The sequence below is a fragment of the Bactrocera dorsalis genome, chromosome 2 (genome assembly GCF_023373825.1).
Source record: "Bactrocera dorsalis isolate Fly_Bdor chromosome 2, ASM2337382v1, whole genome shotgun sequence".
Taxonomy (NCBI): domain Eukaryota; kingdom Metazoa; phylum Arthropoda; class Insecta; order Diptera; family Tephritidae; genus Bactrocera; species Bactrocera dorsalis.
This window is the reverse complement of record NC_064304.1, coordinates 86720875-86735857: the sequence shown is the minus strand read 5'-3', so window position 1 is coordinate 86735857 and position 14983 is coordinate 86720875. Positions and strand designations below refer to the sequence as shown.

Sequence of the window (14983 nt, the reverse complement as noted above, 5' to 3'; positions counted from 1 at the left end):
ACTTACTTATCCTACTACTTACTTACATACATATCTACATATTGCATATAAACAATTTCATTATATAACATAATATTGCCAACAATCTTGCATATTTGATCTAATTTCTCATTTTGTTTGTTTTTTCGCCCACATACACTATGTCGTGGACTTCGTTTGCACACACACATAAATGCAACGTAAAAAAACAAACGAACACTTCCAATTTTTCTCCTTTTTCAACACGCAGGTGATCAGCCACGTCGCGGACAACAGAAAGTTGATTCTTATCAGCGTCTTTTCGGCGAACCAGAACGTCCAAATACTCCCGCCAGGAATCACATGAAGAGCAGCATTCCATTTGGTTCAAATACTGAGGCCGCCCAAGAATTGTTGGCTAACGGTAATGGTCATCACAGCAATGGCAAAGGTGGTTCAGTGTCCACTTCGACATCGTCCTCGGTATCATCGTCCACTGAAAACTTGAAGATGAACGGTGTCTCAAAATTAGGTGAGCAAATAAACAGATTATTAATCTAAAGTATATAGTAAACTTATATTTATGTATTTAAATTTAGTGAAACAATGATTAGTAAGTTAGGACAAGTTTACGCTTCAGTAGGTTTTTGTAAACTTTAATAAGAATAACATATTAATATAGCAATAGCTCAGATGTTAGTTTGACAATACTTTTATACTCTTCATTTCAAATATTATTTGTAGTATAACGTTATAATAGGAATATGTGTCGTGTTATATTCAGTATCCCGTTTGAATGGGATTTCACGATGACTGCCTAGGTATTATGGGACTCACGATTGGAGCATTTTGACTATGGTAAAGCAGCAGTTTTCACAAATATTTAAAAATTCTAATCTAAGTTAGACAATTAACATAGCTCATAATAATACAGCTATCAGTCGAAAAGCACATACTATGGCCCAATGCTCCAACGTAACACTTCTACTTGAAAACACTGGAGACATGTCTTCCGTCTATTACCGGAAGATCCGGAGACAGCCGGTAGTTTGTTGAAATTTTCTATGCTGGAATCTAGTACTACAGATAACAATGTTTCATCAATGAGGCTGAATTTACCGACCTTTGTGCCAAGATACCTTTTTTGCTCATCCTGGCGTTAAGTCGCCAAGCACAATTTTCACAACGTGGCGGGACAGCTCTCTTAGGTGCACTCTAAGCGCTCATAGCAAACATTTTTGGTTGCATAGTCCTTCTTTTCCGGCTAGACATTAATCCACCAGGGTGAATGCCAGGACTCGGCAACGGAGACTCTCTCCCACCACCACCGAATATGCCACTCTAATAAATAAATTATATTGTCACTCTAGTAAATGCCCTACTCGGCTTAATCCTTGTCCGGTCCAACACACTTCTTGGTCGGCGATGATGTCAGCCTTTACTCTTACGAAGACATCAGCCAGCTGGGCAACGGCACCTTCCTAATTAACATTCCAGCTGCATGCACTTAAATCGTAATACTTAATATGTTTGCAGTGATTGCCATGAGAACGATTGTCTCTCACCCAAGGCTATTGTGTCCTTTTCATTTTTTTTTTACTGAACGAGTCCCAAACCCAGCGCACAACTCTGGGATGGGATGATGCGCTTTATCAATATAACTCGCCTACAAACGGATGTGTTTTTTCTACCCAGAGGATACTTGCTTTAAGACCGACCATTTCTGGCCGCTCCCAAGTGAATGGCGCTCAGAGAACATTCTTCACTTGCGTGAACTTCTACACATTCAATATTTTATACGTGGTTTAATTTGTACGTACACTGCCTACACAGAACTTCACTCACAAACATTTCAGAAACATTGGTTTTCAACTCATAAAGCAGATAAAAGGTCTAAGCTATCAAATATTTTGTTGTGAAAAGTCATAAAATCATATTATTTTGTTTGTCATTAATTGCAGATCTTACAAAATAAAATACAAATATTTTACAATACATATTGTGCATATATTTTTAAATATAAATAGCTAAAAAGCAACATACATATAAGAAAAGAAACTTTTTTGATTTGTGTGTACCTTCGTCCATTTTTGCACGCCGCATTTTTTTGTCGAACGCACTTAATACTCACTCTCAACAATCAGTCTTCCGCAAAATGAGCAGTAAGTAGACGTATTTTGTTTTATTTCCTCAATTAACAGAAATTCAAAAGCTCAATGGATTTTTATTAAATTTATAAATATCCCTTTACGCCACCTGCACTTCCCGACAAACCAATCCACTCAAAATCCGATCAACTAAAATCACCTGTTCAAAAAGAAACGGATGAAGCATGTCCACCACTCCCTGTACCGGAATCAAGTTCGCCACCCAATTCCAATACGCCACAATTAAGCATAGATTTGCCATGCGAGCCTAAAGCGTCAGAACAAACTGACAGCAGTGATTTGTCCGCACGTTCTCGAGTAACTGTAAAAGACACCAATTTATCAGCACGTTCTGAATTAAGTGAACATCCTCAAGCCACATCACGTTCAAAAGTCCCGACCACAGACCATGCTCAACGTTTCAGTTCAGCGTCAAAGCATAGCAATATGGGCGCTGGCGATGTCGCTTCACAAACGCGTCGTGAAATAGGCACAAATTCAGACAATCCACATTCGTTTACGAAAACTCAACCCGGCAAAGAAGGTCGCCAAGAAGTGCTGGAACCGTGTGACAACCGCGTACCACCAGCGCCAACGCCACGCAATCCGATTACCGGTTTGGGATTGGGCGAAGATGGTGTTGGAGGCATAAAACCGAAAAAGCCAAAGGATCGTAGAGGTTCGCGTGACTGGGCAATAATTTCTGAAAGTTTGTAGCGGCAAAGTTATTTGGGGCATTTAAAAAGTAGAAAGTTAGAATAGTAATTAATTAGAACTTCAATATTGAGTGTTTAGGCTTTCACAAATATGTACATATTACCTTTACAAATAGAAAGATATGCCACTTAAGGTTCAAAATATGTAGGTGAAACATTTCTGGTCAATATTGAAAATATTTAATTAGGATATTGTGTTAGATTTATTTATGAAATAAGCCATTCGCATATAAAAATAATGGCCACCACAGCCGAATGAGTAAACCTTGACAGATGTAATTATGCAATTACAAAAGAAGTCTGATCGTCGCTCAGCAAACAACGAAAAGCCTCACGTTAATACACTATCTCGACGCGCCTCAACTAAAACTGAGTCAGCGATTTTCAAGACGAATTTTAGCTTTTTAGGAAATTAGTTTTTTGAGATACCCAAATGTAATTTAACACACAGGAGTATACTGATATTGACTGATTTGTCTGAATCGTTCAGATCGGACTGATTATTCTGATTTTTAATTTTTCTATGCTACGCCTCGTTATGCAGAATTGTCCTCTAATACATGGTATACTTAACAATAACGAAAATGCAACATATGTACATATATGTACATATCTCCCACACCACCGATATCTCACATACACTAGTGCACGTAGAGAGTTTAGAGGAAATAAATAGTTACTTCCTATTTTTATGACACTTTATTTAATGCAAAGTACTGCAATGAATACTTAGTAATGCTAATTTAATGTAATTACTTTGGTTTTTTTCTTTGATACCTCTCCAGTACTTCCCAATACTTTGATAAGTACTGCTCAAATTAATAAATATTTAATATATTTTTATGACAAAGTCGTTAGTTTAAATTTAAATATTTATAATTTACATATTTTCTAATATATTATTTTTCATTTTTATTTACATTTAGATGGTAATCCCGTCACCGGTGAGGGTTACAAGCCCAGCAATTCTTTCAACAACGCGGTGCCCACCCTGAATGGTGCCAATCAGGTCATCAATAAGAATCGCATTCCACCAGGTGGATTCTCTTCAGGCCTCTGGTAAATCAAGTTTTTATCGCCTGTGTATTGTTCGTTCCGTGTTTGGGAAAAAATCAACAACAGAGAAGCGAGGGTCTGAGATGAAGTGATGAAACCGAAAAAAGATAATAAAAGAGCAAATATATTACACACACACACAAAAACCAACCAACACAAAAATAAAAAATCTTAAAATTAACTAATTGATCATCAGCAAATCACATAATGATAACAACAGCCGTTGAAGGAATTAAAATGTCCTTCACTTTTTTTTAAAAGAAGAATGAAATGAATGTATGGATGGGTGGAGAGTTGCGGTGGATATTCATATATTACTAACCAGGTAGCGAGAAAACATTTTAAGAGCAAAAATTTAAATATAATAAAAGTAGTTTGAAGGCGATAAAGAATTGAAGAGAATGCAAAATAACTAGTATTTAAGCTAATCAAGCAGAAAATAAAAAAATATACATGCATACACACTACCACACACACATAACAAGTGTTATACAGCGAAAAGTAGTAATACAAACATAATTTATTTGAAAATTTGTGGTCCCAAAACCTGCAACGAAAGAAACTGGCTGGCTGACAATTGACGATTCGAACATGAAATGCAAACAAAATAAAGCAGCAACAACAAATCAATACAATTTACATGCAAATGATTATGAAGTAAAATTAACAGCAATATTTGAGCAAAATTGCATAGATGTGGTTAATACGGACAGCAATTACTCTACAAGTAACAAATGTGCATAGCAAAATTGAGATTTATGCACTCGAGCATAAAATCTATAATTTTCCAAAACTAAAAAAGCGAGAAAACACACAAACCTGCATGGCATTTGGCAATTTTCGTACGAACAACCGCACAACCAACATCACCGCCACCCTCACTATCAGCAAAGTCAGCATCATCATTAAATTGCAATTATAAATTCAAGCTTTTGAAATTGTTCAGAGCTTTTGCAATTCATCATTATCATGTCGCATATATTTACATTTGCATCACCTGAATACTACACACACAACCTTAGCGTGTACGAAAAGTGCTCAACAACGAACTGCAGCTCATACCAACAACTCAACGAACTTAAAAAACGACGACGTCGGCTTAGACGATTAACAGATGTTGCTTTAGAAATTATAAAGAAAAAACCAAAAACCAAAAAAAAGAAAATATTTGCTCAATCAAGCTGCAGTTTGTCCGTCAAAAAACAAACATTAATAATTACAACAACAACAGTTCAAACGCATACGTCTCTTAGCAGTATCTTAAAAATACGATATTGGCGCGCCAGCACAACACTTGGCGCGTAGATTTTGTATTTTCCAGCCGAAGTGTATCGCCCTTCTAAATATCTACCAAGACAAAAAGTGTGAAAGACACAAAACCCAACATAACCAAATCCACCCGCATCCAACATCAGTCACAACAATATTGATGAACTGAAGAATAATAAGCTAGAACAACAATGAATTATAAAATATTAATCACTACATCGTAATTGAAAAAAAACAAAAAATCGTAAAAAAAAACAAACGGATGTATGTAATAAAACATCATTCATACCATCACACATACATGCATTCATATAACCACTAGCATTCATTTCTACGATACTTGAAATCATACATACATACATAATTAATTAAACATTAAAATGCCTATAATTTGCATTCATTTATTTTAAATCATAATTATAATTATGTTCTCCTAATATATATATTTTATATCTATATAAACGATACATCTACATATGTTTAAACAAACAAAATTGAAAAGAAAAAATCTATACATATTACAACGTACGTTAGTATAACTTGTAACGATTTCTGATTTTGTCAAAACTCTAAAATTGCATTTCTTTAATACATATAGTTTTTTCAAAATTATTTATACTACGCAAATTTTTAAAAGCATGTTAAAATATACAGTTAGATATTCTTATCAACACATCTTCAAACATACATACATATATACACATATAGTTGTATAACTAATTGTAATAAATTAATAATGAAATGAGTTAAAAATAACATACCATTTATAAACATTAAACATACGTATAATATACACACATACACATACACACGAAAACTACATTAAAACAAAACGCATTTGTAAAAAATTGTAAACAAAATTTGTTTAATAAATTTCGTATATTGAAAATTCACTTAAAATAAAAGCATTTGTTGTTGTTATTAATGAGATTAATGAGGTAAGTTACAATGTTGTAAGGTGTGCTGCAACATAAATTGACCGATATTTTGCATTACATCAAATTACCCTCAAATCCGATATTTGTTACATAAACTCAAAAGAAGAGACTAAATTTAATATAATCAATTAGGCTGCAAAACGATATGATGATATTGACCATACTATATATGTACATACGAGGTGTGTTCAAAAAGTATCGCGAATCGTAACTGACAGTTTTCTTCGATTGCAGAGGCGTGGTGCATCATGAGTTCTTGCCACGGGGAAGAACGGTCAATAAGGAATATTACCTGCAAGTTATGCGCATTTTACGCGAAGCAATCCGCCAGAAACGCCCAGATGTGGGGAAGAGCAAAAATTTGCTTTTGCACCAAGATAACGCCCCTGCTCACACATCGTTGCTTGTGCGCGATTATTTGGCCAAAAACAATACACTAATGATGCCGCAGCCACCGTATTCCTCAGATCTGGCCCCCTGTGACTTTCTTGTTCCCTAAACTGAAGAGGCCCATGAAAGGACGGCGTTACGCTTCTCTTGACGAGATAAAGACGGCATCGAAGGAGGAGCTGAAGAAGATAAAAAAAAGCTGCATTAAGGTACCTCACATACCGTCAACAATATATAAAGTCGACCGGATGTTGAAAGATGTATCGTTAAAATAAAAACATTAATTAAGATAACTCACTTATAAAGTCAGCCGAAAATTCGAAAATTATTCTATTATGTACATACATATATGGGGGCTAAGGGAAATATTGACCCAATTCAATAAATTAACATACAGACATATTATACTATTATCACACAATGAACGACATTGCGCCTTAGTTATATATCTCAAACTTTAATAGACCTTTTTCTCAACACTCCAATTATTCCGCTAGATGTTTGGCTGGTTATGACTGCATTTGTGTTCTTCGCCCATAATCTAGCAAAGTGTCCGCAATACCTTGACAATGCCATTTTTTGTTGCGATATTAAATATAGCTTACGAGTTTGTCCTAAAAAAACTGCATGGTTCAGGAGCACAGTCAATATAGCCCATATACTAAGCAGGTTCAGGAGCACAGTTAATATAGCCCATATACTAAGCAGGTATGGATATTAAAATTTTTACTTATTTCTCTCTACTTTTGAATTACTAAATTTCTGAAATGATTCTTACATGAACTTTTAACAAATGCTTATGATTTGAAAATAATTTTTGTATTTATGAATTGTATTGAATTTTAACATAATGGCATAAAAGTATCTTATATCCTTACCCTGGTTCTAAGCCACCTCCCCACCAATTTTCAGCCAAATCGGTTTAGCCGTTCTTGAGTCATAAATGGTGTAACTACCACGACTTTCTTTTATATATATAGATATATGTATAACTCTATATCTAAATCGATTTAGTTAGGTAAAAAAAACTATTATATTCTGTAGCAACATGCTGCAAGAGTGTAAAAAATGAAACTTGTCGCAATAAAAACACCGGTATTGCAGGTGGGGAGAATCGGACCACTGCCACACCTCCAAAATGCCGTTATTCGAAAAATAAGAAAGCGATGAGTGACTAAATACATGTATAAGCTAGAAGATGAAGCAAAATCCTATATTTATGTTAGTAACTACTCAACTAATTTCTAAAAAATTTGGAGCGTAATATTACCCAGCATTCTTATGTTATGAAAAAATAACTTCCATCTGATTATTTGACTTTACAGTGTATAAATCAAGAGTCAAAATGACGTTTTAGAAATAAAACTTTGCATACAAAGTGAATTTAAGTTATGTGATCTCACGTCCAAAAATACTCAAAATCGGACATAAACTTTTCAACTCCCCAGTTACAGAATGTGAGTACCCCTGTGCCCCCGGCTAATTTTTTCTGTAAAAAATAGTAATCAATTTGCAAATGCACGATATTTCCTAAATAAATGTTTAGAAATTTTATTTATCGATGTCCGTAGATTCAGGCTGTTTTACTTCATTACAATTATTCACTTTTGTTTGAGAATCTTTAATAACTTTACTATCTACCACGGGTGATTCCAATTCAACAGTAACAGGACCATCGTTTTGAATGTGAACTTGCATGTAAGCACCAAATTTACCGTCTGCAATAGGTAAAAATAATTGTCTTATTTATATACATAAATACAAACTAAAGCGCACAAACCTTTAACTTTCGCCCCATCATAATCCTTACCCAAACGTTTAAGAAATGAGTTGTACAACATTTGGGCCGCATCACCTTGCATAGCTAAATGGAAATCAGGTTTATTTCCTTTAAGCCGATGATAGAGTGTAAATTGCGAAACACACAATATTTCCAATTGTTCATCTTTGACGCTTTTCTGCCAACGTTTACCCGCCGTGTCTTCGAATAAACGTAAAGCAAGCAGTTTGCGTGAACTATAATTATCAAGTTTTATAAAATAAATTTAAACGATCCAGAACAGACTTACATATATTCCACATCCTTTTCTGTGTCCGAATGTGTTATACCCACGAGCACGCAAAGACCACGTCCAATGGAACTAATAAGCTCGTCGCCAACTGAAATGCTGTATGATTTGGAAGCCATTATAATATTTTACATTTATACCATTATGTATACCAGTAACTTTTGCGGCAGAAACCCTTTGTATTATCGCCTTCATTAATAATATGTTTTCTAATAACAAAAAATGTATAAAATTCAAATGTTCCGGAATTGAATGCACGACCAACAGCTGATATTTGCTTACTCCAAAGCAGCTGATTCTAATTAATTTTCATATGTACAGTACGAAGTAGGAATGACATTTCTACACTGTTAATTGCTAGTTACCGGAACAGCATAAATCTATATCCGGTAGAAAATTTATATGTGTCAACTAAAATACTTATTTAATTTGCTTAATAATGCATAAGTTGATAATTAATATACATGTATTAGCTTCTTGATATAGCGACTTTATTGGCATCAATGTATTTATAAATAAAACTTTTCATGCATATTTTACATTGGGAGGGGGAGTTGTTGGCGTTCAATGTGCTTGTTCAAATCTAAAGGCATAATTATAAATAAACAGTTTCCTTTAATGCCGGCTACTTGACGAACAAATACAACCACTTAATTTATTCCTAAAAACTTTTCATAAATATGCCAACTATTGGATAATAACACCACTACACGCTGTTCTACATAAACGGGTCGAACCAGAATTTCTATCTTATAAAGAACGCTTCAGGGTATAATAAATACGCCGCTGCAATAAAAAAACTAGTAATACATAAAATTCTCGTAAATAAATATGTTGCTACAACAACAACATCTGTATCGTAAGTAAATATATTCAAACGTATTTTTAATCGCAAAATTTCAACATTTTTAATCTTTTCGAAATAATTTCGATCTGTTTGCAAATATTTTATAGATGCATACACGTGATTTAACGGTAGGTGGTCAAAATTGATAATAAAAATGTTTATTGAACTATAAAATAATAACAATTCCATTAAGAATAGCGTTCACATATAATCTAATCACCGTTTTATACTTTCGGATTTTTAAAGATTAATAATCTTAAGTAGATAAAAAAATGTACTATAAAGGTTGCGGACAATCTTGCATATTGTGCGTTGCATAGCGGAATTTATGACCAAGCTTTTGTTTGCTATTTCAGTCTTGTCAAGTTTTTTTCGATAATAGCTTAATTGAAGGTAATATCATCCTTGCAATCACCTGGGGGTCCACTATCAAATATAGGTTCGCCCTCACCGCTGTCCCCAATTATCTTTAAAATATCAGATAGAGTGTATTGACCAATAAAAGTATTAATGCGCTATAAATGAAAATGGAACGTTATTTAAACGATCGAACGAAGGAGCTATAACCATGTCAAATCATATACTTAGTATATGTATGTATATATGTAAATATTACCTCTTGTATATATTGCTCTGACAAGGCTTTTTCATCAATCCAAAGATCCCCCAATAGTTCCAAGCCTAGTTCGTTGACTAAAGCATGGAAAAAATCATTTATTCGTTCCTCCTCGAGCAAGTTTTCAAAGTCCATATATATTTCACCGACAATGACCTACGCAGCAATTTTGTAATATGTGTATATAAAGACATATAAATATAAAAATTAAATTAAAATGTTGACCAATTTACCGTAATATTCAAATTTCGTATGCTAAGGAATTTTCCGATGCCCAAATTAAATGATATTTGCAAGTTTAAGTGTTTTATATGTGCTCTAGTAATAAAAAGAAATCAAAGTTATATAAACCTTACAATTAAAATATTATAACCGCTTACTGTGCATTGCCATCACCGCTCAAATTCAATATATAAGCCAAAGATCCTTTGGCAGTGTAAATGGATTTAAACTCTGTCATTGGTAAAGTAATATCAATTATTGATTTTCGTATTGTAGAAATACGCAAGTCTATATCAAAATCGGATAATCCTGTCAGGTTGAAATCAGTGACAGAGCCGGTGAAACTGCAAATATTGTGTATAACCCGATTAGTAAAATAGAACAGTATACATTTCATAAACAATGTTCTTACTCTACTAAGTATTTGTTATTAATTTCTGTTTCGACATGGTGAATTTGAAAAGGATCCAAGGCTGGCAATCCTAACTGTGGAATAGGATGACACATGCGAACACGTAATTGTTCCAAAAAGTTCAAAATAGTATCTTCATACAAACACTCAGCCTTCCGAATGGTTTGCAACAATACAGCAATTGCCAATAATTTAACCTGGCTTAAACGACTAGCACGCGTTTTTGAGAATCTCATTTTGATTGTTGGCATGGAATATGTTTTTATTTTTTATCAAAATGCAGTTTACTGAATTTTTCTTGCAGCTAACGTCTTAACGTCTGCAATAACTAAAGCGCTACTGATCGCCATAAACTTCAGATTATTGAAGTCATTGCAATGTATTATTAAATTTATGTTAATAAATATAAAAACATGCCTCTGAGATAAGCCGCCTTTATCAATAGATTTGTATTTTTCTCTACAGCACTTTATTAACAACATGTGTTAAATTCAATTACTTCTGAACTAGTTCACAAGTGCTTGATTTTAAATCGTACCAAGTCTCCCACTCCGTTCTCTATGATAACACATTCATTATTAATACACTTACTCCTACAAAAGCAGCTATTTATGTAGTTGACAATGCCTTTCATAGGCGCATTTTCCATAGCAAAATAAGGGTATAAAAAGCACTGTACCATATCTTGATTTTTTTAAATGAAAAATATATGCTATAATGTCCAATTTTATCAAGATGTTTGGAGGTTGTGGAGTTGGCTGTCAAATTTCAGGACGATACCTTGCCAAATAATAAGATTCCAATACAAGGACATGAGTTTGATCGTTCAGTTGTTCCGACAAATTGACGGACGAATTCAATTATATACAGACGAACATGAATAAATCGACTCAGTCCGACACGCTGATCATTTATTTAAAATGATCCCCGATGTTTCCTTTTGTGTGTTACAAAAATAGTGGCGAGCTTAATATACTCTGCTAAGAAAATAATGAAAATAATTGATGAACAAGCGAGATTTTCCTATTAGATACAATATAAAACACCGTAAATATTTTGTTTGTTCTTACAATATATGCAAAATATAATTAACGGAATAAGAGCTCATTATATATTATATTTTGTAAACAAAGTTTAAATAACTAAAACAATTCGAATTCAAATACATTAAACTTCACTTGGTGGCTCCCTCAAATGCTCAGGAATTTCTTGCAATTCAGTTTTAGTTGCATTTAAAGCAACACCTTCAGGTAAATTGCGTTCAATGTACTCGAGGAAGGTATCTAGTGTTGAACCCGTCATTTTGTGAAAATTCATGTAACGGAAATAAGTGCGCACTTCATATTGTACACGATGTTTCTTATAAATGTGCACCGATTTTAGTAGAGTCAAACGATCGTGATGTGCCTTACGTTCAGCCCAACTGAAAATATTGGCAAGTAAAAAAATAAAATATTATGAAGGTAAAATTGTATGTGTAGGTATGCGCACCTTTTGCCTACTTCAATATTTAAGTGGTTCGCCGCCGTCGTTGCAAACCAGGCATAACTTTTGAGCACTGCTGGGTCAACTCCACGCAACTCAATTTCTAATTTACTAAATAGTTTATCTTTCTCGACGGCAACTTCATTAATAGCAGGAGTTGTAATATTCTGAATGGGCTCCGCACTGCTGCCAGCGATTTCTGTGCTATACAGCACCGATGTAATACGAGGCAGGGATAACCCAACAGAGACACGCTCCAATAACAAACTCCGTACCGCCTGTAAGGGTTGAAAAGCTATTATTTATTATTTTATTTTAATTATTTTTATATGCTCACCGATATCATGATTCCAAATGATTTTAGTTTGTTTTGGAAAGAGCGGAAGAGGTTATGTAAGCCAATCAGCTGGGAATATTTTATTTTTTTTTATATTTTGGGTTAGCACTTGCTTGTTTATAAATACTTGTTCACACGCTATTATTTTAAGTAAATTATTTATCATTAAAGAAAATTATCTAAAACTTATGTCTGACGTAACATGCATTTAGTGGTTAAGACAAAAACAAATTCGTTTTATAATTTTTAAATAATTTTTATGCTGACATAGAGTAATAAAATGTTCATATGCTTATATTAGAATAGCCGAATTGAACAAATTGAATCAAAAATTAGGCAGATGCGTTTTAACTGTTAACAAATTAAAAACTCTTGACAATTTATTAATAAAAAATAAATTTCATGCGGGGTAAAATTATTTAATCATCTACATAAAAAGTTGGCAACTACTGCCTAGTGCACACCCGTATTTGCAGCACGTGCAATTGTTTTGTTTTTGAATACTACGATGGATCAAGGTAGCTACAATTTAAAGATGTTTATACACAAATATTTAAAATATAAGAACAATGTTACGTTTACACTTTCAAATTAGATATGCCTGAGCTTGTTGATGAGGAGCACAATAATGCTTGTACCAATGGGGATAGTTGTAGCGATGATGACGATTTCAGCGAAGCTGATATGGAGATGGAACCAGTCCATTGTTTATTTTGTGAACAGCAATTAAATTGTGTAGAAATAGGATTGGAGCATTTAAAGAAAGATCACAGCATTGATTTCCAAAAATTAAAAAGTAAGTTCCATATGGATCAGTATGCGTTTATTAAGTTGATAAACTGTATACGTTGCGAGAATGTACCGGCAAAACAAGTCCTAGCAGCCGATATACCATTTTGGAATGATGAAAAATATTTAAAACCTCAAGAGTACGAAGCATGGCTAAGTTACGGTAATTATTAATAATACATTACACAGCTTAATATATACATATATATACTATATATATAGTATTCAAATATATGTTTCACCTCTAAAGATTATGACGACATGCCTGAGGCGTCTGTGATAGGTAACGAGAGCGCTACCGCAAACGAAAAAAATTTATTATCTACAATAAATTCTTTACAAGAAAAGGTTAAAGAACAAGACATTTTGCTCGAACAAGCAAGAGAGGACATGGCAAAAATGCGTGTAAGTTTTCAACGACTACTGGATAAGGAAACAACACCAACAACGAATGTGCGAAATAGAAAATTAAAATCACCCAATTCAGTAGCATATGTTTCATTGGAAGCTGATAGCAGTTATTTCAGTAGCTACGCGCATTTCGGAATACACCATGAAATGCTGTCCGTAAGTGAAAAAAGCGCCTGTTCTTAATTAGCTTTTATTGATGAATTCTTATATTTGAAGGATACAGTTCGAACGACAAGTTATCGTGATGCATTACTACTGAATAAAGAATTTGTTAATGGCAAGGACGTGCTTGATGTTGGTTGCGGCACCTCAGTACTCTCAATTTTCGCATCGCAGGCCGGAGCAAAATGTGTCGTTGGTATAGATAACTCCGATATTATATATAATGCAATGGATATTGTGAAGTAAGACATTTGCTAATGATCTCTATTACAATATATTTATATATGTATGGATCATGTATTTCCTTTAGGCGAAATAATATTAACAACGTTACATTGGTTAAGGGACGCTTGGAAGACACAAATCTACCACAGGAAAAATTCGACATTATAATATCAGAGTGGATGGGATATTTCCTGCTATTTGAAGGAATGTTGGACAGTGTAATTTATGCGCGTGATACACACCTAAAACCGGGAGGTATACTGCTTCCAAATCGTTGTACAATGAGCATTGCTGGCTATGGCAGTGAGTCGCTCTACAAAGATCACGTGACATACTGGGACGATGTGTATGGTCTAAATATGTCAAATATGCGCAAAGAGGTACTACATGAACCACTCATCGATGTGGTGGATGCCGAGCATATTCTCACTGAACCAAATATGGTAGCCGACTTGAATCTACTGAAAGTCGATTTGAATTATTCAAACTTCACCTATTCGTTCAATCTCAAATGTATCAAGAGTGGTGAATTATCTGCGTTTGTGGGCTACTTTGACACATATTTCGACCTTCCAGTGCCGGTGATGTTTAGCACCTCAGCTGAAAGTAAACCAACGCATTGGAAACAAGTTGTATTCTTTCTAGAGAAAACGCAAAAAATAGCAATTGGAGATGTTGTCAAAGGCAACATTGTGTGTCGCCGTAGTCGGAATAGCGCTCGTTCACTGGACATAACAATTGAAGCATTTGGAAATAAATGCACCTACTATTTAGATTAATTTCTTAAGCGAGAATGTTGAAAACATCTGTATATTTCCAAAACTAAAAATAAATTTTGAATGACATTTGAAATCTCCAAACCTCCATTTAGTTTCTGTACCCCATTGAACAAGGCTCGACTCTTCTCAAGATATAGACGAACTAAATCGCTTGT

General features: G+C 34.1%; 5 protein-coding genes across 17 annotated transcripts in view; 2 read left to right on the top strand and 3 right to left on the bottom strand.

The window, feature by feature from the left end:
- Nucleotides 1–5045, top strand: part of LOC105223317 (microtubule-associated protein Jupiter) — a 202801-nt gene extending 197756 nt beyond the window's left edge. For 6 of the 13 annotated variants that reach the window (XM_029549127.2, XM_029549130.2, XM_029549124.2 and 3 more), the window contains 4 exons: nucleotides 230–490; nucleotides 2103–2120; nucleotides 2278–2784; nucleotides 3748–5045. In XM_029549127.2, coding sequence (XP_029404987.2) covers nucleotides 230–490; nucleotides 2103–2120; nucleotides 2278–2784; nucleotides 3748–3884 — 923 coding nt within the window. In that variant the 3' untranslated portion in view covers nucleotides 3885–5045. The remainder of the gene's footprint in view (nucleotides 1–229; nucleotides 491–2102; nucleotides 2121–2277; nucleotides 2785–3747) is intronic. The other 7 variants (XM_019989275.3, XM_011201017.3, XM_011201020.3 and 4 more) reach the window with 2 other exon arrangements.
- Nucleotides 5046–8000: 2955 nt separating this feature from the next.
- On the bottom strand, nucleotides 8001–8851 carry LOC105223319 (D-aminoacyl-tRNA deacylase). The gene is made up of 4 exons (XM_011201022.4): nucleotides 8696–8851; nucleotides 8544–8634; nucleotides 8255–8490; nucleotides 8001–8192 (listed from the first exon to the last, which is right to left on the bottom strand). The coding sequence occupies exons 1-4, from the start codon at nucleotides 8736–8738 to the stop codon at nucleotides 8026–8028; spliced, it is 537 nt and encodes a 178-aa protein (XP_011199324.2). The 5' UTR covers nucleotides 8739–8851; the 3' UTR covers nucleotides 8001–8025.
- Nucleotides 8852–8961: 110 nt separating this feature from the next.
- Nucleotides 8962–11573, bottom strand: LOC105223320 (uncharacterized). Its single transcript, XM_011201023.4, has 5 exons — nucleotides 10641–11573; nucleotides 10387–10572; nucleotides 10240–10324; nucleotides 10007–10162; nucleotides 8962–9905 (listed from the first exon to the last, which is right to left on the bottom strand). Exons 1-5 carry the CDS (start codon nucleotides 10889–10891, stop codon nucleotides 9774–9776), a joined length of 810 nt encoding a protein of 269 aa, XP_011199325.2. The 5' UTR covers nucleotides 10892–11573; the 3' UTR covers nucleotides 8962–9773.
- Nucleotides 11574–11692: 119 nt separating this feature from the next.
- LOC105223321 (28S ribosomal protein S10, mitochondrial) lies at nucleotides 11693–12618 on the bottom strand. The gene is made up of 3 exons (XM_011201025.4): nucleotides 12463–12618; nucleotides 12132–12403; nucleotides 11693–12063 (listed from the first exon to the last, which is right to left on the bottom strand). The coding sequence occupies exons 1-3, from the start codon at nucleotides 12469–12471 to the stop codon at nucleotides 11808–11810; spliced, it is 537 nt and encodes a 178-aa protein (XP_011199327.2). The 5' UTR covers nucleotides 12472–12618; the 3' UTR covers nucleotides 11693–11807.
- Nucleotides 12619–12829: 211 nt separating this feature from the next.
- On the top strand, nucleotides 12830–14901 carry LOC105223322 (protein arginine N-methyltransferase 1). Its single transcript, XM_011201026.4, has 5 exons — nucleotides 12830–12980; nucleotides 13058–13414; nucleotides 13502–13818; nucleotides 13879–14066; nucleotides 14135–14901. The coding sequence occupies exons 1-5, from the start codon at nucleotides 12971–12973 to the stop codon at nucleotides 14826–14828; spliced, it is 1566 nt and encodes a 521-aa protein (XP_011199328.2). The 5' UTR covers nucleotides 12830–12970; the 3' UTR covers nucleotides 14829–14901.
- The last annotated feature ends 82 nt before the right edge of the window (nucleotides 14902–14983 follow it).